Source organism: Salvia miltiorrhiza, chromosome 2 (assembly GCF_028751815.1).
Source record: "Salvia miltiorrhiza cultivar Shanhuang (shh) chromosome 2, IMPLAD_Smil_shh, whole genome shotgun sequence".
Classification (NCBI taxonomy): Eukaryota; Viridiplantae; Streptophyta; class Magnoliopsida; order Lamiales; family Lamiaceae; genus Salvia; species Salvia miltiorrhiza.
In genome coordinates, this window is record NC_080388.1 from 10,717,430 (window position 1) to 10,742,617 (window position 25,188).

At 36.4% G+C, this 25,188-nt stretch overlaps 1 protein-coding gene across 1 annotated transcript; it reads right to left on the bottom strand.

The window, feature by feature from the left end:
* Positions 1-767: 767 nt before the first annotated feature.
* Positions 768-24,870, bottom strand: LOC131013687 (chalcone synthase-like). Its single transcript, XM_057941813.1, has 4 exons — positions 24,550-24,870; positions 23,249-23,476; positions 6,082-6,389; positions 768-1,583 (listed from the first exon to the last, which is right to left on the bottom strand). The coding sequence occupies exons 1-4, from the start codon at positions 24,614-24,616 to the stop codon at positions 897-899; spliced, it is 1,290 nt and encodes a 429-aa protein (XP_057797796.1). The 5' UTR covers positions 24,617-24,870; the 3' UTR covers positions 768-896.
* Positions 24,871-25,188: the final 318 nt, after the last annotated feature.

Sequence of the window (25,188 nt, forward strand, 5' to 3'; positions counted from 1 at the left end):
TATTAATTATATATAATTTTAATACTCCCTCCGTCCTGTAAAATAGTCATAATTTTCCATTTTGGGTGTCCACAAACTTTAGTCCTAATCCATTTATGGACACTTCTCCATATATTAATTTATTTACATATTCTACCACATGGTGGGACCTTCACTTCACTCACAATACAATTGATTATCATTATTAACACTATCTTTATTGTGGGACCCTTTCTCCACTCATAACATACTAAACTATTTTTATTAAAACTCGTGTCACTCCTTCCTATGACTATTTTTACAGGACAGATGGAGTATATAATAAAAATTATGAATTATACATTAAGTAAAATATTTTTATACACTATATCAAATTCAATTGGATAATAATCAAGCAAAATTAACTTAAGTGATATAAATAATTAAGGACCTTGGGATATCCCAAAGTTTCAATTCATCAAAGTAAACAAGGAATTAATCTTAATTACTACTATTTTTATCAATCAAGGCTAATCTTTTAAAGTAAAGGCCCCTAAGGATATATTTGTACATTTACATAAAAAAAAGGTTATTTTTCCAATTTTTTATCCTTATTGATATTTTTTTCGTTTTACTAAATGAGAGTATATAGTTTGACCTATTAACTCATTAAATATATCACACTTTATCTCATATTGTATATCAAGCCAGCAAGTATATCAAAATATATAAGTAAGAACCCATATTATCGATACGAAAACTGAATAATATATCATATCTAGCTACGACTACATGCAGGGATTGTGATCGATCACTCGTTAATTTTATTTTATTTTAAACGTACAAAGTAAAGAACTAAAAAAAATATACTTACCACAACGATCATGGCACATATTCATTTATCAAAACATGCAATAAGAATAACTAGCGGTAACAACTTAATTAATCGGCATACTACGTAGCACCACCGTCTCTACGGTGAGGCCCGGCCCGAACCCAAAGAGCACCCCCCAATCAAGCCCCTCGCCGGTGGTGCTGAGCCCCTCCTCAGCGGAGGCCCTCCTCATCTCATCCAAAATCAGCAGCACAGTCGCGCTGGACACATTCCCGTACTCGCTCAACACGCGCCGCGACAGCCGGAGCTTCTCGGGCTTCAGGCCCAAGCCCGTCTCTATCCGATCGAGTATCTTGGGCCCTCCGGGATGTGCGATCCAGAATATTGAATCCCAATCCCGGATCCCCAACGGCCCGAAAGCCTCCTCCAAACTCGCCCCGATATTTCCCGAGATCAAGGCCGGCACATCGGGCCGGAGATGGATGACCAGCCCGGCCTCACGCACCTCCCCGACGATCGCGCCATCGCTGTTGGGGATGATCGCCTGTGCCGCTGAGACGATCTGGAAGAGCGACAGCTCCACCCCGGCCACCGGGTCAGAGCCCACGATCAAGGCGGCAGCAGCATCCCCGAACAGGGCCTGCCCGATGAGGTTCTCGGGGTGGGCCCCACTCGGGCCGCGGAAGCCGATGGTGGTGGTCTCGGAGCTGACGACGAGAACCCTAGCAGAGGCGTTGTTCTCGGCCAGGTCCTTGGCCGCGCGGAGGGCGGCAGCGCCCCCATAACACCCCTACAGGAAATAACGGAAAGTAAGAAGTGGCGGACAAAGCAAATTAATTAGATATCTCTTGTTTTCAAGGATTAATTTCCTATCAATTATTAAATTATAATATAATTCTAATTTTACGTCCCGATTATAATTACTGAATTATTAATTTAAGGGCTAAGTATCAAATAAGTCCATATCATAGTGACCCTTATCACGTTTAGCTCCCTATAGTCAAAGTGGGCCAACTAAACCCTCATACTACCCAAAATCGAACAATCGAGCCATCTACCCTAACAGGGACTTAACACCGTTAATTTTAGCCAGAAACACTGTTTTGGGAAAGCCCTTCACCACCACCACCACCACCCATGGTGGCGTAACAATGGCGCCACCTTCCACACCCTCCGCCCCTCCATTTCCTTTCCATCTTCCTCTCTCCTGCACTATGTCTCCCCACCTCCTTCTCTCTCATCGGTGCTGCAACCCGACGCCGCATCCCCCTCTCTCCCTGCTCTTCCTCGGCGCCATCATCTCCCCTTCCAATCTCCGCTCTTCCAACTCCGACATCTCCCACCAAATCCACCTCACCAAACCGGCGATCGCCTTCGTCACATCTGCAACCGCCACTGCCCCAGGGGATGGTGCTGCTCGACTCTCCTGAGTTCGAATCCCTCATGCTCTCCCGTGGCGCCGAATTCGATCCGCCGGAGGTGTTCCAGGACGACACGACGGCGATTCTCTATTCCTCGAGCACTATGGGGAGGGTTAAGGGGGTGTTTTCGGCCAGTTTCCGGCGAAAATTAACGATGTTAAAAAAAATTAAAATAGTTAACGGTGTTAAACGACCGTTAAGTTGGACGACCTGATTGTTCAAAATTAAGGACTTCAGGGATTTAATTGGACCAACTTCGACTATAGGGATCTATACGTGATAAGGACTTCTATGTTAGGGACTTATTTGATACTTAACCCTAATTTAATTTACTCTCGATCAATATTCCGACTAAACTTGTTGCTGACATAGCTAGACTAATAATTGACATAACATAATTGTTTTCGGATGCATGGTGTGATCGGTTGACACAAACAATCACTACAAGAAAAGCTATCGGACACCGACGGAATTACCGACGGAATTAATTCCGTTACAAAATAACGACCGAATAACGACGGATTAACGACGGAAATACTCTTTCATACATAGCGACGGATTTACCGACGGATTTACCGACGGGTGTTGGCGGGAATCTTTCCCGCTAAATTACCGACGGAATTACCGACGGATCACCGATGGAAAATTACCGACGGAAAGTTTTCCGTTGTTATTTCTTTTTTTTAATTTCCGCGATTTTAAAAATTGCAGATAGCAACGGACAATTCCGTTGCTATTTACCGACGGACGATATTCCGTTGCTAATAATTATTTTAAATAACCGAAAATATTTATTTTAAACATAACAACGGAATTCACGTCCGTTGCTAAAATAGCAACGGAAGTTTCCGTTGCTATTCCGTTGCTAATAATTAATTCAAATAACCGAAAATATTTATTTTAAAAATAACAACGGAATTCAAGTCCGTTGCTAAATAGCAACGGAATTCACGTCCGTTGCTAAATAGTAACGGAATTGTCCGTTGCTAATAATTAATTCAAATAACCGAAAATATTTATTTTAAAAATAACAACGGAATTCAAGTCCGTTGCTAAATAGCAACGGAAGTCACGTCCGTTGCTAAATAGTAACGGAATTGTCCGTTGCTATTCCGTTGCTAATAATTAATTCAAATAACCGAAAATATTTATTTTAAAAATAACAACGGAATTCATGTCCGTTGCTAAATAGGAACGGAATTGTCCGTTACTATTCCGTTGCTAATAATTAATTCAAATAACCGAAAATATTTATTTTAAAAATAACAACGGAATTCAAGTCCGTTGCTAAATAGCAACGGAATTCACGTCCGTTGCTAAATAGTAACGGAATTGTCCGTTGCTATTCCGTTGCTAATAATTAATTCAAATAACCGAAAATATTTATTTTAAACATAACAACGGAAATTACGTCCGTTGCTAAATAGCAACGGAATTTTCCGTTGCTATTCCGTTGCTGAGCCCTAAAAATAAGGTGAATGAACCGCGCCTCCTCCTTCATTTTTTCAACACACCTTTCACTTCTATTTCTCAAAATTCCTAAATTTCCCCCCTCCGATTCCCCATTTCCGGCGACTCCCGCTGCGTGCTCCCCTCCGGCGACTCGTCCACGCCGCCGTTTCCACCGCGCCCCTGCTCGCCCCGCCTCGCTCCGCCCCGCGCCGCTCTGCGCCCTGCGCTGCTGCCCGCCTCGCTCCGCCCCGCGCCGCTCCGCGCCCTGCGCTGCTGCCCGCCCCGCGCCTCGCCGCTGGTCGCCCCGCCTCGCGCCGCTGCCGCCCTGCGCCGCTGCTCGCCCCGCTGCCCGTCCCACGCCGCGCTGCTGCCCGCCTCGCTCCGCCCCGCGCCGCTCCGCGCCCTGCGCTGCTGCCCGCCCCGCGCCTCGCCGCTGGTCGCCCCGCCTCGCGCCGCTGCCGCCCTGCGCCGCTGCTCGCCCCGCCCTGCGCCGCTGCCCGTCCCACACCGCGCTGCTGCTCGCCCCGCCCCTCCCTGGCACCGTGTCCTCTGCTGCCAGCGCCGGATTCCTCCGCTGCCACCGGTCCTCCTCCTCCGCGGCCACCGGTCCTCTTCCTCCGCTGCCTGCGTCCGTCGGATTGCTCCATAGGTTTGTAATTTTTTTTTTAATTTCCATTAATTATTTGAAAAATCCTATTATGTTTTATTGTAAATTTTGTATTAATATTCTGTAAAAATATATCTTTCTCTACTTTACTTTTTAAACTAATCACCATAAATTAATTTATGAGAATTCTGAATAATATTACTCACAATATCACATAAAATTGCTAAGTTTTTGGCGTTCATCGTACTCCTTTTATATTTGTAAATAACATTTTTTTTGAGTCGGATTGTAATTGACATATTGTATGATGGAATGAAGATAATATATATATATATATCTAACTTGATTCCTCATAATCAGAAGATTTGGATTTAAAATAGAAAAATAAACTTGATTGAATTATAGTATTTTCAAGAAAAATAAACTTGATTGTTAGTTTTATTAAATTATAATTTTATATACTTTGGTTCTTGAATAATTATTAATTCTTTTTTGGATTAATTCTCATTTGTAGTATTTCACTCCACCATTGCTTCTTGAGGAAGAAAAAAAGAAGTCAAGGTGATCGAAAAGAAAAGCTAGTAACAAAACAAGTAAGTTTTCATTACATTATCTTTTGAAATGTTAGTATGGCTCAAATGGTAGCCATTGTGAGATTTTAAAATTTTAGATGAGCATGTATGTAAGTGTATTTATTCTTTTTTTATATATATTTTAGATGAGCATGTATCTAGGTAGTAAATGGAGATTAGGTTGGGGGATGGCTGTGTTCCATCCCATTTTGTTGCTGTGGTGATGGCTTGGAGCCGCGTATGTGCTTTTGTGTTTGATTTATAGATTTTGTGTTCAACATGTGTTATATTAATTATCATACTTAAAAAATCAATAGATTTTAAATTTCTAACATACTTAAATGAACCAAATTGTAGAAATGAGTGAAAATCGTGAGTGGATGTATCGGCGTTTTCTATCTGATGGAGCTTTGAATCCCGATTTTCAAAGAGGTCTTCAAGGTTTCATTGATTACGCTAACAGTAGACGTGATTTAATGGATGGTGAAAAAATTAGGTGTCCGTGTAGGAAATGCGATAATATACGTTTCCATACTAAAAATAATGTTCAGTATCACATTGCAAAGAATGGATTTGTGCGGGATTACCATATTTGGAGGTTTCATGGTGAAATTGAAATGGCCACGACTGAATATCATAATTTTGAAGAAGAAGAGGCTAATGAAGATAATTATCAGAATATGGTTATGGATATTGCTGCATCCCAATATAACATTCAAAACATCGAAGAACCCCCAAATCCGGAAGCCCAATTGTTATATAATATGTTGAAAGCAGCGGATAAAGAGTTGTGGCCCGATTGCAAAACTCATTGATGGCTTCCGTCGGTATTAGTATTTAGCAACGGAATTTTTGACTTTACCGACGGAATTTTCCGTCGGTAATCGGTCAGATTCTTGTAGTGAACATCATCTATTATGAAATAATGTCAATTATTCTACTTGTCACGTATAAGTTTGATCGAAATCTTAATTGATAGCAAAATCAGATAAATTAAATGAATGGTTTAATAATTAATATTATATGTCAAAATTTGAAACTACCTATATAAAATTTGAATTTTTCAATAATTTATAGGCAATTAATCATTTTTTTTATAAAATCCTCAGATCATCATTTGTTTGCGAAAATTTTTGAACAAAACCCAATCATCAAACTAAATTATAGAAAACCTGTTTTCTAAACATTTTGAAATCAAAATTTAAAAAGACAACCCATGTGAATAGTATTTTATACCTGCAGGTACATCATGGAGCGCTTGACGGTGGGGCGGAGGCCGAGGAGCTTGGTGAGGTGGTAGTCGGCGCCGGGCATGTGGATGCTGCCGTTGGTGCAGAAGATGAGGTGGGTGATCATGGATTTGGGCTGCCCCCACTCCTTGATGGCTTCCTCCGCCGCCTCTGCGCCCAGCTTCGGCACCTGTATCGCCACCATGTCTTGCCGCACGTTCAGCGACGGCAACATATAGGCGGCCATGTTCGGATTTTCCTTCACAAGCTCCTCTGTCAGGTGCGTGTAGCGTTTCTTTATCGTAGAGCTCTCACCTACAAAAACAAATTACATTGTGCATGAGAGTGGGAATGAGATATATTACTAATTCATTATTAAGATTATTTCGTAATTAGGACATATGAGTTTCTTAATATTCTAATTCTAAGTTAATAAATGCTACTCGTGATTGACTATATATAATCAGATTTATTTTATAACAACTACAATGTAAATTATAATTTTTTGGGTGTGATACAAGTGAGGCGCCTAAATTGTACGATAAATAGCCATTTAGATCACATGTCCAAATATTTTTTGTCTTACTAGTGTTTCGCCATTTTATTCATCATTTTAACAATACTATTATAAAATAAAAAATATTAAAATATAATAAATCCTAATTGATATTTATTGTTAGAGTCAATGTTGACTCCGACAATGTTGGGACCAATGTTGATAACATACGTGTTTTCAATGTTGGATGAAATGTTGATAACATTCATGGTGTCAACATTTTTGGGTTTCAACCAACATTCCGGAGTCTGCCTTTACTCCATACTTCGACTCTCCATTGGTAATTGTATATATTTAATCTTTACCTTCCTTTCACGTTTTATTATTCTTTGGTTGTGGAATAAAGGTTTTATGCTTGTTGACCACGTTTTTAATAAGTAGAAAGATGGTTTATCATGGTCCAAAGTAGTGGGCTGTTAGTTCCTATTTTTCAGGACCTATGATCTCTCAACCAACATTCCAGACTGGTCGACTGGCAGTTTTCGGAGGTGGATTGCGGCAGTTATAGGAAACTTCTGGAAGTGGGAAGTGGAGGAAACTAACCACGACATGAAGGTCTATAAAAGCAGCAATACGCTTCATTCATCCTTACGTTTTGGGAGTGCGTTTTCACTGACCTAACATTCGCTTACAACCAACTCGTCACTTTTGTCTTGCTGCAAACATGACACCAGTTCTTCAAACCTTGCTTTGACGGGGGAGTCTTAGGCAGCCCATCTGTAAAGGTTCACTCTGTATTGACGGGAGGTCAATGGTAAGGGTTGAAGATCGAGGACATCGGAGCGTAGCAGACTGTTTTGTCCGAGTTATTCAGCTGTGTTGTTTCAACATTCCTGCTGCAAACGTGTTACCGGTTCTTCAAGGATTGCTTTGACGAAGGAGGCTTAGACAGTTAATCTGTAAAGTCTCACTTTGTATTGACGGGAGGTCAAGGGCAAGAATTGAAGTACAAGGCCATTGGAGCGTAGCAGGGTGTTTTGGTTCTGTGTTGATTCGACATTCTAGTTCAGTGAGTAGATAGGTTGATTTATCTTAGGCAGCCATTCTGTAAAGATAGATCTCCAAGAGATCTCAAATCTGTACTCTGTATTGTTGATGATCATAGTGTTTTTAGCCTTTGAAGCACTCACGGATTATAGTGATATAATCCGTGAAAAAGTATTCCTGTGTGTTCTTTAATTTCCGCTGCATGTTAGCTTGAATGTTATTAACATCCTGTTATCAACATTCCTGCTAACATTACTCTTACGAATTTACAGTTTTTACTTGTGGCAATTTGGGGCACTAAACTCTTTCAACTGGTATCAGAGCAGGTTCTTGACGAACTAAGAATCGATTTCTGTGTGCAAAATTACCACCAATGGATGTATCTAATGCTTCGGTTCGTCCTCCTACATTGGATAGTAGTGGGAAGAACTATTCCTTGTGAAAAACTAGGATGAAGATGTACATAAAATTCATTGATGAATGTGCCTGGGTTGCTGTGTTGGATGGATGGACTCCACCGCGTGATACTGATGATGTTGGCAACATTACTCCTAAACCAGAAAGTCAATGGAGTGCAGATGAACGACTCATTTCCAATCACAACTCTAGGGCTTTGAAGGCTATTTTCATCTCAGTTGATGTTCCTTGTTTTCGCATGATCTCTAACTGTGTTGAAGCTCGTGATGCTTCGTTTATTTTACAGGAAAAATATGAAGGATTAGCAAGTGTTAGAGCAACAAAATTGCGAATGTTGACCACAAAGTTTGAAATATTGAGAATGCATGAAGATGTGACTATTTCAGCATATTATGAGAAGTTGTGTGAGATCTCAAATGAGGCAGTTGATCTTGGAGAACTGATCAACAACAAGAGACTTGTAAGTAAAATGTTGAGATCACTTCCGGAAAGGTATAACATGAAAATTTCTTCTATTGAAGAAACTGCTGATGTTACTTCAATTACAATTGGTGATTTGGTTAGTATGTTAGTAGCATTTGAGACGAATCTTGAGCAGCAAAAACCCGATTACTATCCTAAGAATGTTGCTTTTCATGTTGACAAATATGCTTTTGCGATTGATGTTACTAACAATGTTGAGAGCGCAGATGTTGATCTGGAAGATGATGATGATGATGTTAATCTTGTCATGTTGGCCAAGACCTTCAACAACATGATGAAGTCTCTGAAGAAAGCGAAGAACAAATCTGGAGGCAAAAGGATGTCAGTGGGATCCTCATCTAACATCTGTAATGTTAAGAGGAACTACACTAGTCCAGCATCAAAGATTATAAATGCTAACAACATTCAATACAGGGGTTGTCAAGGCATGGGTACTTATGCAAATGAGTGTCCTACAGTTGCAAGAAAAAGACAAGCTGGACTTTCACCCGTCCTTAGTTCTTTTTCAAAATCTGAGGAAGAACAATTTTTGTGGTCTGCAACGATTGATGAAATGAATTGTCAGAAGCCGGAGTGATAGAAGTCCTTGAAGAGCTTGATGTTATCTCTGATGTTGAAATATCTGATGATGTTACTGAACCAGATTTGACGAATGTTGGTGATAATGTTTATAACATTGTTTCAAACATTCAAGATGTTGATGATATGGAGATCTCCACTAACGCAACAAACTGGTATGAAATAATCTTTCTTGGTGAATTCAATACTAACATACCAGATGTTTCTTGTACTGCTGTTGTTGAAGAACATGTGATTGATCCACTGAAAGAAATTGAGAACAATGAAGCCTTGTATGAAGAAGTGGACAATCAATGTGGAGAATTGATGAATGACCTTTGTTTGTTGCTGGATGAGAATCAAAAGTCGAAAGATGAGGTTACTAGAATTCAAGGCCTTCTAACACAATGTGTTGTTGAATTGGGCAAGGTCAATGATGAGGTTGTTAGTGTTGAAAGAACATTTGAGCTTCTAAACAAAGGTACCTCTGATCTTAACAAAGTGTTGTCTCAAGTTCAAACTGGTCAATGTGGATTAGGATACATAACTGAAGGGCTCAGTATGTTGAATGAACATCACAATACCACTGTGTGTGCTAAGGAGAGAAATGTTGGAGTGATAATGGAAAATGTTACTAACATAGGATTTTCACATGAAGAAAAATCAAAGAGGGAGCTTAAATCCTATGCGTGCCATTATTGCTCAACTCCAGGTCACATTAAACCCTACAGTGTTAAATGCCTCAGTGATGTTGATGATCTATCTGCCAAACAGATGTTTGATAGTTACCAAACGAATGTTAGTAACATTAGCAGGTTTATTTTTGGAGCAATGTCCAACACTGAAAAAGATGACGAACCTTGCAATGTTTTATACATATTTTTACATGCTAACATCTCTAATAGTTGGTATTTTGATAGTGGTTGTTCAAGATACATGACAGGTTCTAAAGCGTTGCTCACTGACTATGTCTCAACAAATGGAGGAGATGTTACTTTTAGAGCAGGCATGTTGGTGAAGTTTGACAAGAACATATGTGAAGAGTTTGACAACATCAATCAATGTGTGATGATGTGTAGAAGATCCTCTGACATCAGCTACAAATCTAAGGATGATAACATTTGCAATGTTGCCAAGCTGAATGATGTCGAGCTGTAGCATCAAAGACTCGGCCATGTTGATCTCAAAAATCTCCAGAAGCTCATTGCAAATGATGTTGTTCGTGGACTCCCAAAGTTTGTGATCAAACGAGATGTTGTATGCCAACCTTGTCAGAAGGGGCAGCAACTAAGGACTGCATATCCAATGTTGTCAACATGCAACACCACCAGATGCTTTGAGATACTACATATGAATTTGATGAGTCCTATTGAGGTGGAAAGTCTTGGAGGTAAGAGGTATGTTCTTGTTTGTGCTGATGAGTACTCAAAATATACATGGGTTGCATTCATGAAAATAAAATCTGAAACTTTTTGTCAGTTTGATAAACTGTATAAAATGCTTGGTGCACAATATGGAATGAATATTGGCAGAATCATAATTTATCATGGAAAAGTGTTTGAGAACTTATTGTTTGATGAATTCTGCACTAACCATTGTTTTCTTCTTGAGTACTCGACTCTCAAAACCCCTTATCAGACTAGTGTTGCAGTATGGAAGAACATGATACTTCAAGAGATGATGAGAGCAATGTTCTTGCAAAGAGTTTGTCCAAATGTTTGTGGACTGAAACAGTCAACACTGCATGTCACATTATCAATCGAGGTTACTTGAGACCAGATGATGAAGATGTGTCAGTGTTACTGGAAGAACATGAGGAATCTAAGCAAACATCTGAACAACGGAGAAATGTGAATGTTGACCCAACATCGGATGTAACATCCAGTGACTCAACACCCGAACCTGAGTCAGTTGAAAACACATCAGACCCCGATGATGAACAGGGAAGACATCTTCTTCATGACTCCAGCAGGTGCGATCCTCCAGGACATGTTAGAAAGAATCACACCAACACTCAGCTTATTGGTGATGTGTCAGAACAAATGTAAACTCGAAAGAGGAAGGAGACCAGCTTCAAAGATATGGTAAGGATTTCATGCATGTGTTCTGCATGTGAAACTGTTAAGTTTAGATGTTACATGTCCATTGTTGAACCTAGGAATGTTACCGAAGCACTAAACGATGTTAATTAGGTGAATGCCTTGCTTCATGTGCTAAATCAGTTTGTTAGGAATGATGTGTGGGATCTTATCCCTAGACCACATAACAAGAATGTTATTGGCACAAAATGGATCTTCAAAAATAAAACTGATGAGGCAGGTAACATTGTGAGAAACAAGGCTAGGTTAATTGCTCATAGTTACACACAAGTTGAAGGCATTGTTTTTTATGAGACTTTTGCTCATGCTGCTAGAATTAAGTCGATTAGATTGTTATTTGCTATAACATGCCAAGTTGGGATATCTCTGTTACAGATGGATATTAAAAGTGCTTTTCTAAATGGTGCGTTGACTGAAGAAGCCTATGTTGAACAGCCCAAAGGGTTTGAGGATGTTAGTAAACATGACCATGTGTTTAAACTGAAAAGGGATTATAGCCAAAAAATACACGAACTTTGATAAAAATTGCAATTTTCACCTGAACTTTCAAATTAGCCAAAATATACCTGAACTTATATTTTTTTTTGTAAATTTCAGCTGAACTTGCAATGATTGAACTCCGTCGAGGTGAAATTTACAACAAAAAATATAAGTTCAGGTATATTTTGGCCAATTTGAAAGTTCAGGTGAAAATTGCAACTTTTATCAAAGTTCGTGTATTTTTTGGCTATAATCCCAACTGAAAAAAGCTTTGTACGGTTTAAAACAAGCACCGCATGCATGGTATGAAAGGTTAACAATGTTTCTTTGTTAACTATGGTTTCTCTAAAGGTCAAGTTGATAGAAATCCAAGAAATCCAAGTGGGCGTAGAATAATAAATCAGATGAGATCCTCTGTCCCACTATTTTGTGTGTATCACTGTGTACCACTCTTACTTTATGTATTTTATAATTATTTTTTATAAAAATAAAAAATATTATTATATTATGAACTATAATTAATATTTATAACTAAAAATTAAAATTTTTAAACAGTATATACCCTAACTTTGAATTAATGAATCCAAATAATGAATTATTAATTCAAATAAATATAAAAAAATAATTATAAACTCTAATTGGATAAGTGAACTCTTGTTAATTATCTTTTTATAATATTAAAGCATAATAAATTAAAATTAAAAAAAATATAATTAAAAATTATAATAAATTAAGAGTGGTACACGATGATATACACACAAAATAATGAGATCCCATGTGTAATCAATGTGAAATAAGAACTTTTACGCACAAGAAAAAGTCAAATGGAGAATATTATACGGAGCCTATAAATCTTCCACTAAATATAATAAGATTATAAAATCATATATCTCAAATTCAAATATTTAGAAACACAAAAAAGTTAAGCTACTATTTTAAAAAGACGAATTTTCCTCCCTTCTCGTCTCTCAAAATACACCGCCAAACTCTCGGTTTCCTTACGTTATATTATATACTACTTGTTGCTAAGGATGTCAATCGGGTCAATCTATTGAATTTCGAGCTGGCTCTATCAGATTACGGGTTATTCAGGTGCGGGTTAATCGAGTTAAAAGACTTTCAATCCTAACTTTAAATGTTCGGGTTTCGAGCTAGCCTATCAAGTTAGTCGATTAATCGAGCTAAAAATTTTATTTTTTAAAAAATTAATTAATATATTTCTCTTGACAATATTATATTTTTAATAAACAAATATATGTATAAATAAGCAAAATTTCAACATCGACTTACATAATAAAGATATAAAGATGCAATATTTTGGGCAGCATCATGTATGCGATACTGATTGATTTGATTTATTTACTGATTGAGGTTCTACCTAACTCTTCATCCTTTTTTTATGTTAAGTCTTATATTAAAAATACAAAGAAGTTAAATAATGAGACTTTATAATATTTTATTATTTTTTAATTTTTATATTTAAATATTTTATGTCAAATATTCGGATTTTGGGCTAGCCCATCGGATTAGTCGGGTTGATCCTACAGGGCACCAGATTATTCAATTACAGACTGGTTGCATTGTAATTTTTATCGGGTTGAAAATTTTCAATCCTAATATTTTAGAATTGACGGGTTAATGGGGTCACGGGTTTCGAATTGGATTTGACATCCTACTTGTTGTACTCTTAGTTGTACACATATTTTTGATAAGATTCACTTCTATTCACTTCTATAAATAAAAGTGATCGTGATAAACATTTCTTCCTCTAAAGGCAGCCGCAAATATAGAAGGAAAAGTTTAGTAAGTGTGATCATGATAAACATTTCTTCACTTAAACGCAGCCGCGAATACAAAAGGAAATCTTTATTTTAATAATTGCATACAATAAATATGCCAAATATACTTACATTTTCAATTTTAATTACTATTTCTTTTTTTAATTAATATAAATTTTGAATTTTGTGAAATTTGGCCCGAATAAAAATTTAGAATATATTTGTTCCTAAATAAATACCAGAAATTTATTGTGTGATATTTTTTATATAAGCTAGTTATGACGAAGAAAAAATGAGATAATATCTCTACGTTCATGTAATAAAAATTCCCGCGTTTACATAGGATAAAATGTTGCGGAAATCTAATTGAAACCAAATTCTAAAAAAATTAATATACTAATTAATTAAAGAAAAGTGTAGGTTAATTAAAAGTAAAAATTTAGATACATTTCGTGTATTTTCGAGCAATTAGTCCTTATATTCATTAAAAAATATTAACTATTTTGGCTACCATAAATCTTCACAACTAAAACTTAGCAATTTGGGATATATTGTCTTCTAGTGTGACATCTTTTATTATTCGTAGATGATATATATATATGGGTGTGTGGCAATAACAAATATTTATAATTTACGATTTATATAAGAAAAATAAACATAAATTTTGCACAATCTTAAACTCTTAAGAATGTCACTTGTTCTTCATCTATGTACGTAATAGATAATGTCATACAAATTGATAATAGAGGATAAATATATAATTTCACACCAAGTGACAATAGAGGATGTTAAATAAAAACTTAGGGGTGCATCCAAAACTGAAATTTAATTTATAGATTAATATAATTAGAGATTTATAATGCACAAAAACTTGGTTCGAATCTGTATATTCTGACCCAAATCCTGATCCACATCTTGATTCGAATCTGTATTCTGACCCAAATCCTATAAATAACACTATTCAATTATACAAATGATACTGTCTATAATTGTCACTATTTGATTATATACAATATAACACTATAACATGTCATTTATACGCATGTGTCATTTATATAATCGAATAGTGTCAATTATAGGCAGTATTATTTGTATAATTAAATAGTGTAATTTACACGATTCGAATTAGGATGCTGATTTGCGTCAGGATACGGATCAGAATCTGGATGCGGGTGCAACCGATTGCACCTAAGATCACCTCTTTATAATGATGTAGCTATAAAGTCCTCATTAACTTCTAGCTGCATTAATTGCTGCTCGACTTTACCATATGTCAACTTCGATGCTTCGGTCGAAGATGTGTGGCTATACATGGGTTAATATTTCAGCCATATTGGAAGTGGTTAATTGGCTACGAAGAAATTAGAACCATAAGCTAACAACACTAAGTAATGTCAACGTTTCAAAAAAAATAAAAACACTTAAGTAATGTCAAACTAGTTGGCTATATATGACGATATATAGAACCATAATTTAACAAAATCAAATAATATCAAACTAAAGTTTAACTTAATACGAGGACATAATCATCATAACCTAACAAAACTAAGTAAGACTATAGTTTGCATCTTTAGCTTAACGAATTCCAAACCTTCTTTTTAGAACTAAAAGTTTTGTTAAATGGTATAAAAACAACATTTGCTCATATGCAATAGCCAGCATATATATGACACTTATTTTCCTTAATGTGTCCATCTTTTATATACGGTACTCACAAGATTAACAAGTTGCCATACACTTAAGTAATAAAAAATTAAAGCTCTGGCACTATTTCATTAAATAGGTAGAACCATACAAACGTTACATGAATACCAAGGAAAATTATCTTTAGAATTTCGTTTGTGGCCAATTGCTTATAAATTAATAAAACTTCATCATATTATGGTTTTATATAGTATTAATTTTAAAATTTAGCATGGTAATTATTGGACTATTAATTTAATCTTATTTAGATGCTAATCTATATCTATATATCTATATATCTATCTATCGGGGAGGGTTAGAATAAAAACACTCTTAAGTGTATAAAATATAAACGTTTTTTAATGTACGAATTTTATCCAACAGGGTTACGAATTCATCCAACATGGTTACGAATTGCGAAAAATAAATTTTTGTTACCTTTGGGATTCGAACTCAGGACCACGAATTCATCCAACAGGGTTACGAATCAACCGTAGATCTTGATGATCTAAGGGCTGAAAATCATTTATATTTTATACATCTATAATGGTTACGAATTGCAGTAGGAGAGATGGGGAGGCGGTGGAGTAGCAGAGATGGAGGCGATTGGGAAGGTGGCGGGGAGGGAGGCGGCGGAGCAGTAGGAGAGATGGACGGGATTGGGGAGGCGGCGGGAGAGGGGGGAGAGTGATTGAGAGAGGGAGAGATAGAGAGAGAGTGTGAATGAGAGAGAGTGAGTGAGATTAGGGTTAAATAGAAAATGACATGCTTAATCTTTTGATTATAAAATAAATGAAAATTAATAAATTTAATCAATTAAATTACCACCATTAGATTAAGGAACCAGATTTGGTCTTCATTCTCTATATAGGGAGTGGTCTCCATTGAACTCTCCCCTATATATATATATATATATATATATATATATAAATATATAAAGTAAAGTAAATGTAATTTAATTCAATTGAAAGGATATAATTGGAAATTAAGGAAAAAATTATAATCACAATCTCCTATAAATTAGCCGACAATTAGTTTGCTGCAAAACCACTATCTCTAAACAAAAGCAACTACTCCATCTCTAAGAATTAATAAATTGTGAAGAATTAATTAACAATATTGAATGATTGCCTCATAAATTAATAAACCGCCAAGAATTGTTCTCCATCTATAATCAAAATGAAATAAATAACAATATTAAATGGTTGCCTCATAAATAATTAAATAAATATAACATTAAATAATTGAATATTCTATTGCACTAATTTTTTATATTAAATAATTTAAAGTTTAATATATTAACTTATTTATATTTTTAAGTAATGATATTAAAAAAAAAAACTAAAATTTGTATTTCAAACTTTTTATATTTTTCTTTTTTCCTAATTCTAATATTATAATTTTCAATTGTGTATTTTTGTTTATTTTAATTAAAAAATATCAATAGGAAATTTATTGGCAAAATGATTTTTTTTAAAGACGTGAAATTTGTAATTTTTTAATTTTTTTTAAGACATGAAATTTGTAAATTTCCTATCTTCTTTTCCATAATTTTTGAACACTCAATTTTTTGTTCTTAGTTCTGACAAACATGGTTTTCGTACCTCAATTCCACATGATTTGTTGTCATTTCCCTTCATATTTTGCTTGCCAATGCGTGTTTGTACCATAATGTTGAGTTTTATGAAGATTTGATGTCTTGGTGTAGTTTTGGAGTAATTTCAGGAAAAATCAAGGATTAATTGGAGGATTTTGAAGATATTATATTGAAGTACGTCTCGAGAGGAATCCGTGAGCGCAAACGGCGATCAAATCCGAGTCCGGACGAGGGAGAACGGAGCAAAACGAGCGGACTGCGCATAACGCCCAGTAGCCCGCGGTCACCACCCGCGGCCGCGGGGTGGGACCGCGGGTCAGCTGCCCCCGACTCAGGAGACACCCGCGGTCACCACCCGCGGCCGCGGGGCGGGACCGCGGGTCCCCTGAGCATCCCCCACGTTTGAAGGCCGCGGACGCGGGCCGTGACCGCGGGAAAAGGGCGGGGCTCCCCCAAATGGACCCCAAACGCGATTTTAGCCTCAAAACTCCATTTTTCTCTTCCTTTCCCCATTCATTCACCACACACACCCACTTCATCTTCCCCAACTCTCCAATCCCAAACCCTAGCCTCCATTCTCTACCATTTTTTCTCTCTTCCACACACAAAAACAACACCAAAATCAAATAAAGAAGGGGAAGACTTGGAAAGGAGCTCATCAAGACTACATGATTGAAGATCAAGATTATAGGATTTGTCTATGAATCTCTATCTCTCTATATCTTTATTTATGTTTTCTTATGACTTGAGATTTGCTTTTATTATGAATATGCTTGGCTAAAATCTCTTATCTTAGGGATTAGATTAGATGGATTTGTAATGGATTGATTTCTTTGTTCAATATATATCTTGATTGTGCTTATTGTTATCTTTTCAAGTCCTAGATTTATCTCTTGTATGATTGGTTGGCCACCTTTTGTGCATTTCTAATTTGTGATTTGAATCGGGAGAGGATAATTACAATAGATTAGGAGTTTGATACATATCATCTCAATAAACCGGGAGGTTGAGAGTTGGGTGAGGGCTTGTTGATCCTTTGTGCTCTTGGGAGTTATAGGTTAGAAATTGACCGGGGACGGCAATTATGACCCGTAATCTACTGTTTTAGTCGTCCGGGAGGGGGCTAAAACTAGTGGGGAGATCGCCCTAGATAAGTAGGCCATATCAAGATTTAAATTGATTTAGATTGAAGTTCATTACGATCTATCGAAATCTAGTCCCTAGGATAACTTTCATTCAAGTCATTCCCCAATTTATTCACTAAGTTTATGTTATTGTTATTTACTTTTCTTGCTTTATTTAGTTTTGTTTTAGTTATCAATACCTCTTGAACTTTGGTTGTCTAAATAGATTGAAAACAACTTATTAATAATATTTAGAAGTTTAAATTCACCAATCCTTGTGGAATACGACCTTGCTTCCCTTATATTGCAACTACACCGTACACTTGCGGCGTGGTGAAAATAATAGCGAACAAGTTTTTGGCGCCGTTGCCGGAGATTGGTTGAGTTTTTACTTTTGATATTGTGAAAAGTTGTTTTTATCTAATTTAGATATTGTTTTTATGTTTGTTTATTTATATGTTTATTTACTTTTGCTAGAGAAAATTGCCGCACAACCGAAGAAGTGGCACCAAAAAGAAATTAAATGGATGATGGAAGGAATGAGTTGGTTGAGCAACTCCAACTACAATTGGCGTTGATGCAACTTAAGCTGCGAGTTTTAGAAGCCAAAAGAAATTGTAGGCAACCATTGATCCAAAAAGCCTTCCAACCAACACCTTCTTATGGTGGGTATTATGACATGGGGTGCAATGCCATGGAGTGGCAATCACCATTGGAGTATGAGGACCATTTCAATAGTTGGAATTATGAAATTTCTTATTCCACTCAAGAAGGCTTCCAAGGGGGAAATCAATACTATCAAGAGGAGAAATCAAATTCAAAAGACGATCTCCTTCAATGCTTCATAGCTACACAAGCTTGGATAGAAAAAAGTCTAGCAAAATCGGAGGTTATGCTAGAAGAGCAAAGAAGGTCTTTGGCTACCACTATGGAAAATCAAAAGCGAATTGATGATTTGTGCATGGCCATTAGCCTTCAAAATGGAACCTTGTATGAGGAACCAATGCCAATGCTAAGTGAAGAGCCTCAAGAAGTTGAAGAAGAGTATGAAGAAGATGAGGATCAATTCTCCAAACCCCTTGAAGTCGAGAGCCCAACTTTTCCGACACAACCTCTACAATTTCAAAAAGATGAAGATTTCACAAGCTTTAAAGAAAGCAAAGTCAAAAATTTTGTCGATCCTTACCTCGCCACAGGCGATTCTATGAAGGCTTGCTTCTTTCACTTTTATTTATCTTCATCTTTTGATTTTCACTTTGATTTGTCTAATAAGGAATTGTTTGAGTGTGGTGGTACTCTAGATGGTGAACGAGATTACCATGACGCCCGGGATGTCTCAAGAATTGCAAAGCCACCATATTTTTGGATCGCGGTGGATGGAGCATGCAAATTTGATGAGAAATGGCCACCACCTAAGCCTCCACCTCGTTTGTGAGTACGAGACAAGTAACCATTTTCTCCTTCATCCAAACTTATTTCTCCTTTGTGTGAAATAAGTTTGGGGGGAGGGTGAAGATGGGTTACTTATCTCGTTTATCCGTTGTTTATTTATTTAGTTAGTTTAGTTTTCGAATAATGAGATTTTGTCTCTGTTTTTGAGCTTTTCCTTGTCTTTTGTTTTTGAGCTTGATTGTTGAAAAACATGAGTTGGATGAAATGTGTGTTGGGCTTATGATATGAATGTTGCTTTTGAAAAGAAATTGTGTGTATCACTTGTGGATTATGCATGAAAAGTTTGAACTTGTGACAAGTGAGTTAAATGTTTTGCCTCCAAGAACTTGATAATGAGCTTGTAAGATTTGAGCCATTGATTGTCATATTATCACAATCTCATTTTGTTCTTGAGTGTAAATCGATTGAGCATGTATGTTGGTCTCTAGAACTTGCCATGAGTCCTCTCTTGAAAATAAAAGTAGATGTGTTGTTAATATTGAAGTGATTTAAGGCCATCTTTGTTAGCCACTTGACCCCAATTGTGCCAAATTCTCATATGATCCTAGTTTACCCCTTTTGTGCCTTGTAGCCTTTCATTGAATGAACCAATGATAAAGGGGTAGAACTTAGAGTGTTAGTGGTTGCTTTGATGAAGAAAAAAGTTTGGGAAATGATTGAAATTGCTTATCAAGCTTTGATTGTGTGAAAATCACTAATCCCCTATGAGCTCAAAAAGAAAAAGAAATGAAAATGAATGTGAATAAAAGAGCATAAAGGGGAGTGATTTGCCTTTTGAATCATAGCCATGATAGATATCACTAAGGATGAAAAGATGAAATGTAGGGATTTTGGTTTTTGATTGATAAGAGAAATAGTAAAGTCGATTTGTTCATTATGATTATTTGATCGTGGGATGAGTCACTTTGCCTAAAAACACCTCACCTCACCAAAGAGCCCTCATTACAACCCAATGAAAGCCCTTGTTGATCATTATTTATAACACATTGAAGTATAGAGAGTTAGGATAAATGGCAAGCTTATGGTAGATTGTATACATTGTTTCAATTTGAGTGCAAACACGTCCAATCTAAACACTTGAGAGTTGAGTGCATCATTGAAACATCCACATTTGTGAGGATTCAAGCTTGGAGGCCATAATATTGAACTCTTCATCACTTGTGATTTTTTGGAATGCATTTCTACTTGTGATACACTTTTGAAAAATTTTTGAAATTGTTGAAGCCCTTGAAATGACACCAATTCATTCTCACATGTTTGTTATCTTTTATTTCTCTTCTCTTTGTTGTTTGGGGACAAACAACGCTTTAAGTTTGGGGGGGTTGACAAACATGGTTTTCGTACCTCAATTCCACATGATTTGTTGACATTTCCCTTCATATTTTGCTTGCCAATGCGTGTTTGTACCATAATGTTGAGTTTTATGAAGATTTGATGTCTTGGTGTAGTTTTGGAGTAATTTCAGGAAAAATCAAGGATTAATTGGAGGATTTTGAAGATATTATATTGAAGTACGTCTCGAGAGGAATCCGTGAGCGCAAACGGCGATCAAATCCGAGTCCGGACGAGGGAGAACGGAGCAAAACGAGCGGACTGCGCATAACGCCCAGTAGCCCGCGGTCACCACCCGCGGCCGCGGGGTGGGACCGCGGGTCAGCTGCCCCCGACTCAGGAGACACCCGCGGTCACCACCCGCGGCCGCGGGGCGGGACCGCGGGTCCCCTGAGCATCCCCCACGTTTGAAGGCCGCGGACGCGGGCCGTGACCGCGGGAAAAGGGCGGGGCTCCCCCAAATGGACCCCAAACGCGATTTTAGCCTCAAAACTCCATTTTTCTCTTCCTTTCCCCATTCATTCACCACACACACCCACTTCATCTTCCCCAACTCTCCAATCCCAAACCCTAGCCTCCATTCTCTACCATTTTTTCTCTCTTCCACACACAAAAACAACACCAAAATCAAATAAAGAAGGGGAAGACTTGGAAAGGAGCTCATCAAGACTACATGATTGAAGATCAAGATTATAGGATTTGTCTATGAATCTCTATCTCTCTATATCTTTATTTATGTTTTCTTATGACTTGAGATTTGCTTTTATTATGAATATGCTTGGCTAAAATCTCTTATCTTAGGGATTAGATTAGATGGATTTGTAATGGATTGATTTCTTTGTTCAATATATATCTTGATTGTGCTTATTGTTATCTTTTCAAGTCCTAGATTTATCTCTTGTATGATTGGTTGGCCACCTTTTGTGCATTTCTAATTTGTGATTTGAATCGGGAGAGGATAATTACAATAGATTAGGAGTTTGATACATATCATCTCAATAAACCGGGAGGTTGAGAGTTGGGTGAGGGCTTGTTGATCCTTTGTGCTCTTGGGAGTTATAGGTTAGAAATTGACCGGGGACGGCAATTATGACCCGTAATCTACTGTTTTAGTCGTCCGGGAGGGGGCTAAAACTAGTGGGGAGATCGCCCTAGATAAGTAGGCCATATCAAGATTTAAATTGATTTAGATTGAAGTTCATTACGATCTATCGAAATCTAGTCCCTAGGATAACTTTCATTCAAGTCATTCCCCAATTTATTCACTAAGTTTATGTTATTGTTATTTACTTTTCTTGCTTTATTTAGTTTTGTTTTAGTTATCAATACCTCTTGAACTTTGGTTGTCTAAATAGATTGAAAACAACTTATTAAGAATATTTAGAAGTTTAAATTCACCAATCCTTGTGGAATACGACCTTGCTTCCCTTATATTGCAACTACACCGTACACTTGCGGCGTGGTGAAAATAATAGCGAACAAGTTCTTAGCTCTATTTTCTTCACATTTTCATAAATTTGTCATTGAATCTAATATCTAATATCCAATTCAACATTACGCAAGTCTAAAATTATATTCGTCGCACATATAGCGCGGGAGGTACACTAGTTAGAATTACGACCAAATTTACTGCTGACAAGCCTGACATGATTAGTCGATAATTGATGTGGTATAATCGTTCTTAGGTGGCAATTAGTTTAAACGATCGACATCATTTCTTATGAAATAACGTCAAAATATTCTATTAACTATATCAACAATAACCTGATTGATAGTTAATTAAAATTAAATCAATAATCTAATAATTACCATGCAAAAAAATTTAAAATTAATTTATAAAATCAAAATTTGATAAAATTACTAATTACAAGTAATTAATTCCCGTTTTCTTACCCTTTTTTAGGCTCCCGAGAAAATTCTATATATGGAAAATAAATTTTCCCTAGACTTTTTCTTCGAGTACGATTCATAAATTTATTGGAAAGTAGACTCATCAACAAGCAGTTTAGGGAAATCAATCTCGAGTGGAAATTTTTGTAGAATTTCTTGATCCAAAGAAAAGTATAGTAAAATAAAAGCAAAACGGAAAGAAGCAATTTATAACGAATTAAAGAGGGAAAATTGCACCTAAATACACAAATTTTGCCAAAAATTCATATTTGACGCGAAGTTAGGATTTTACATTTTAATACACCAACTTTCGTTGTTGTCCAAATTTGACACGACTTAATTCTTAAAAATTCAAAAAACAACCCCTTTTTGTAAATAATTATACAAAGACTCACTTATGTTATAATTTGGGACATTTAAACCAAAACAAGATATCCTTATGATGTTTTCTTTTAAACCATTTTAGGTGCGGATCAAAGATTAAAAGAAAACATCATAAGGAAATATCTTGTTTTGGTTTAAATGTCCCAAATAATAACATAAGTGGGTCTTTGTATAATTATTTACAAAAATGGGTTATTTTTTGAATTTTTAATAATTAAGTCGTGTCAAATTTGGACAACAACGAAAGTTGGTGTATTAAAATGTAAAATCCTAACTTCCCGTCAAATATGAATTTTTGACAAAGTTTGTGTATTTTCACGCAATTATCCCAATTAAAGAAATAGAAAATCTTACACATGCGCTTAAATGTCCGTTTAACATCGGCCATATGTTCACTGTTTGTGACACGGAAGTAGGAATCAGGAAACGTGCTCTGCTCGACACAATTCGGCGGCACGGCGGTGCCGATTGACAACACGGTGGCTGGACCCTCGGCCCGCTGAGCACGGCGGATCTCCTCCACGGTCGCCATCTTTGTTGCCGGAAAAATGTCGTTTGCGGACATTAGTCGAATGAGAGGAGCTGTAATGGTATAAGAGAATTGTGTATTCAAAGTTAAACAGGGGACTTTAAAATATATGACGTGTTGGGTTGAGCTGTAAGCATTTTAAAATAGCTTCTAAGTTATTTAGATTGATTGTGATTCTAGTGATGGCAACAGCTTGATCAATGCTCAGCTTCTAAGTAGAAGTTTATAATATTTAGAAGTTTATAATATTTTGAAAAGTATTTGATAAAATAAACTTTTAAATAATTTATAAATTATAAAAATAGATTTCAAGAGCTTATAAACTCCCTAATTTTACCATAGTTTATTTTTGCATTATCTATGAACAACAAATATTTTATAAAAATAACTCAAGTAAGTTAATTTGTTATTTCTTCATATACCTTTCAAATTTTATCTTTTCTATATTTTTTTCTCTCTGTCTCACAATTCACTTTATAACTTATAAGCTCAATTATTCAAATATTTTGACAATTTATAAGTTCATGAGATATTACTCCATGGCCCACCTTCATAGTCTTTTATTTTTTTTTGGGATGTCCTAATTTATAGTCAAATTTTTAAATTAAATTAAGTATTTTTTTACTAAAATAATCCCATTAAAATTTATAAAAATTCACAATTTATACTTCTTGTCTTTCAATAAATATAATCAAACATAGAATAAATAAGGGCAAAATTAAATCATTACATATAATCTGTACTTCTAAAAAAAATATTAATTGTAATTTCTTAATATGTGTAAAAAAATAAAATGGAATATGAAGGTGAGACAGATAGAGTACATCTTATAAGTTCTTAAAATATCTTATAAACTCTTTAAAATAAGTTTAGCCAAACACCTTCTTTCTATATAATTAAGTTACATGGTTTGAAAAGAATATTTACTAGTATAATTTTTTTTAGACCGAAGAAAATACTTATATTATGTAATATCATCAGCAACAATATCCCTAAGCCATCTAATGAAATCTCTAGTCCAGCATATATATTCTATACACCTACTAGGAAACTTGGCCAGACCATGGGCCGCCATATTAGCCTCCCTTGACACATGTTTGATTATATGAAAGAAGGAAATTCTCACGAGTAATATGAACAATCTCTTTCAAGCCATCCGGTAAGCACCTCGAATCTTCATCCTCGCTCACCATAGCTCTCGCAGCTAGCAGCGAATTAGTGTAAATATCTATCGGAGTAATCTCATGCTCAACACATACAATGATCCCTTATTTACTGCCATTATTTCAGCCATCATAACAGTCGAAGGAGGCCTCGGCCTCCTCACGGCAGCCACAACAATCTCACCGCCGTGGTTTCTGATAATAACGCCCACACCATACTCTCTCTTTGTTGGGTTAAACTTCGCATCTACATCTGCCCCGAAGTCGCCCACGGCTAGGCCTCCTCCAATGTTTATGCCCCAGTTTAACCCCTATAATTTATATGAGTGTGTTGGTGCAGTGGTAGAGTGATTAATATTTGAAGTCAGACGTTTTAAATTCGATTCTTCACCACAACACAATCTTTAAAAATTTATGTCTTCACAACTAAATATTGTAATATTTATTCGGTTATAGAGAAAAAGTTGAATAATAAACCCATCTAGCATATAATCTTGAATAGGCCGGGATGGGTTTTAATTAGAGAAAAAGTTGAATAATAAAGCCACCTAGCCTATAATCTTGAAATAGGTATATATATAAATAGCCTGCCCAACAAGGTA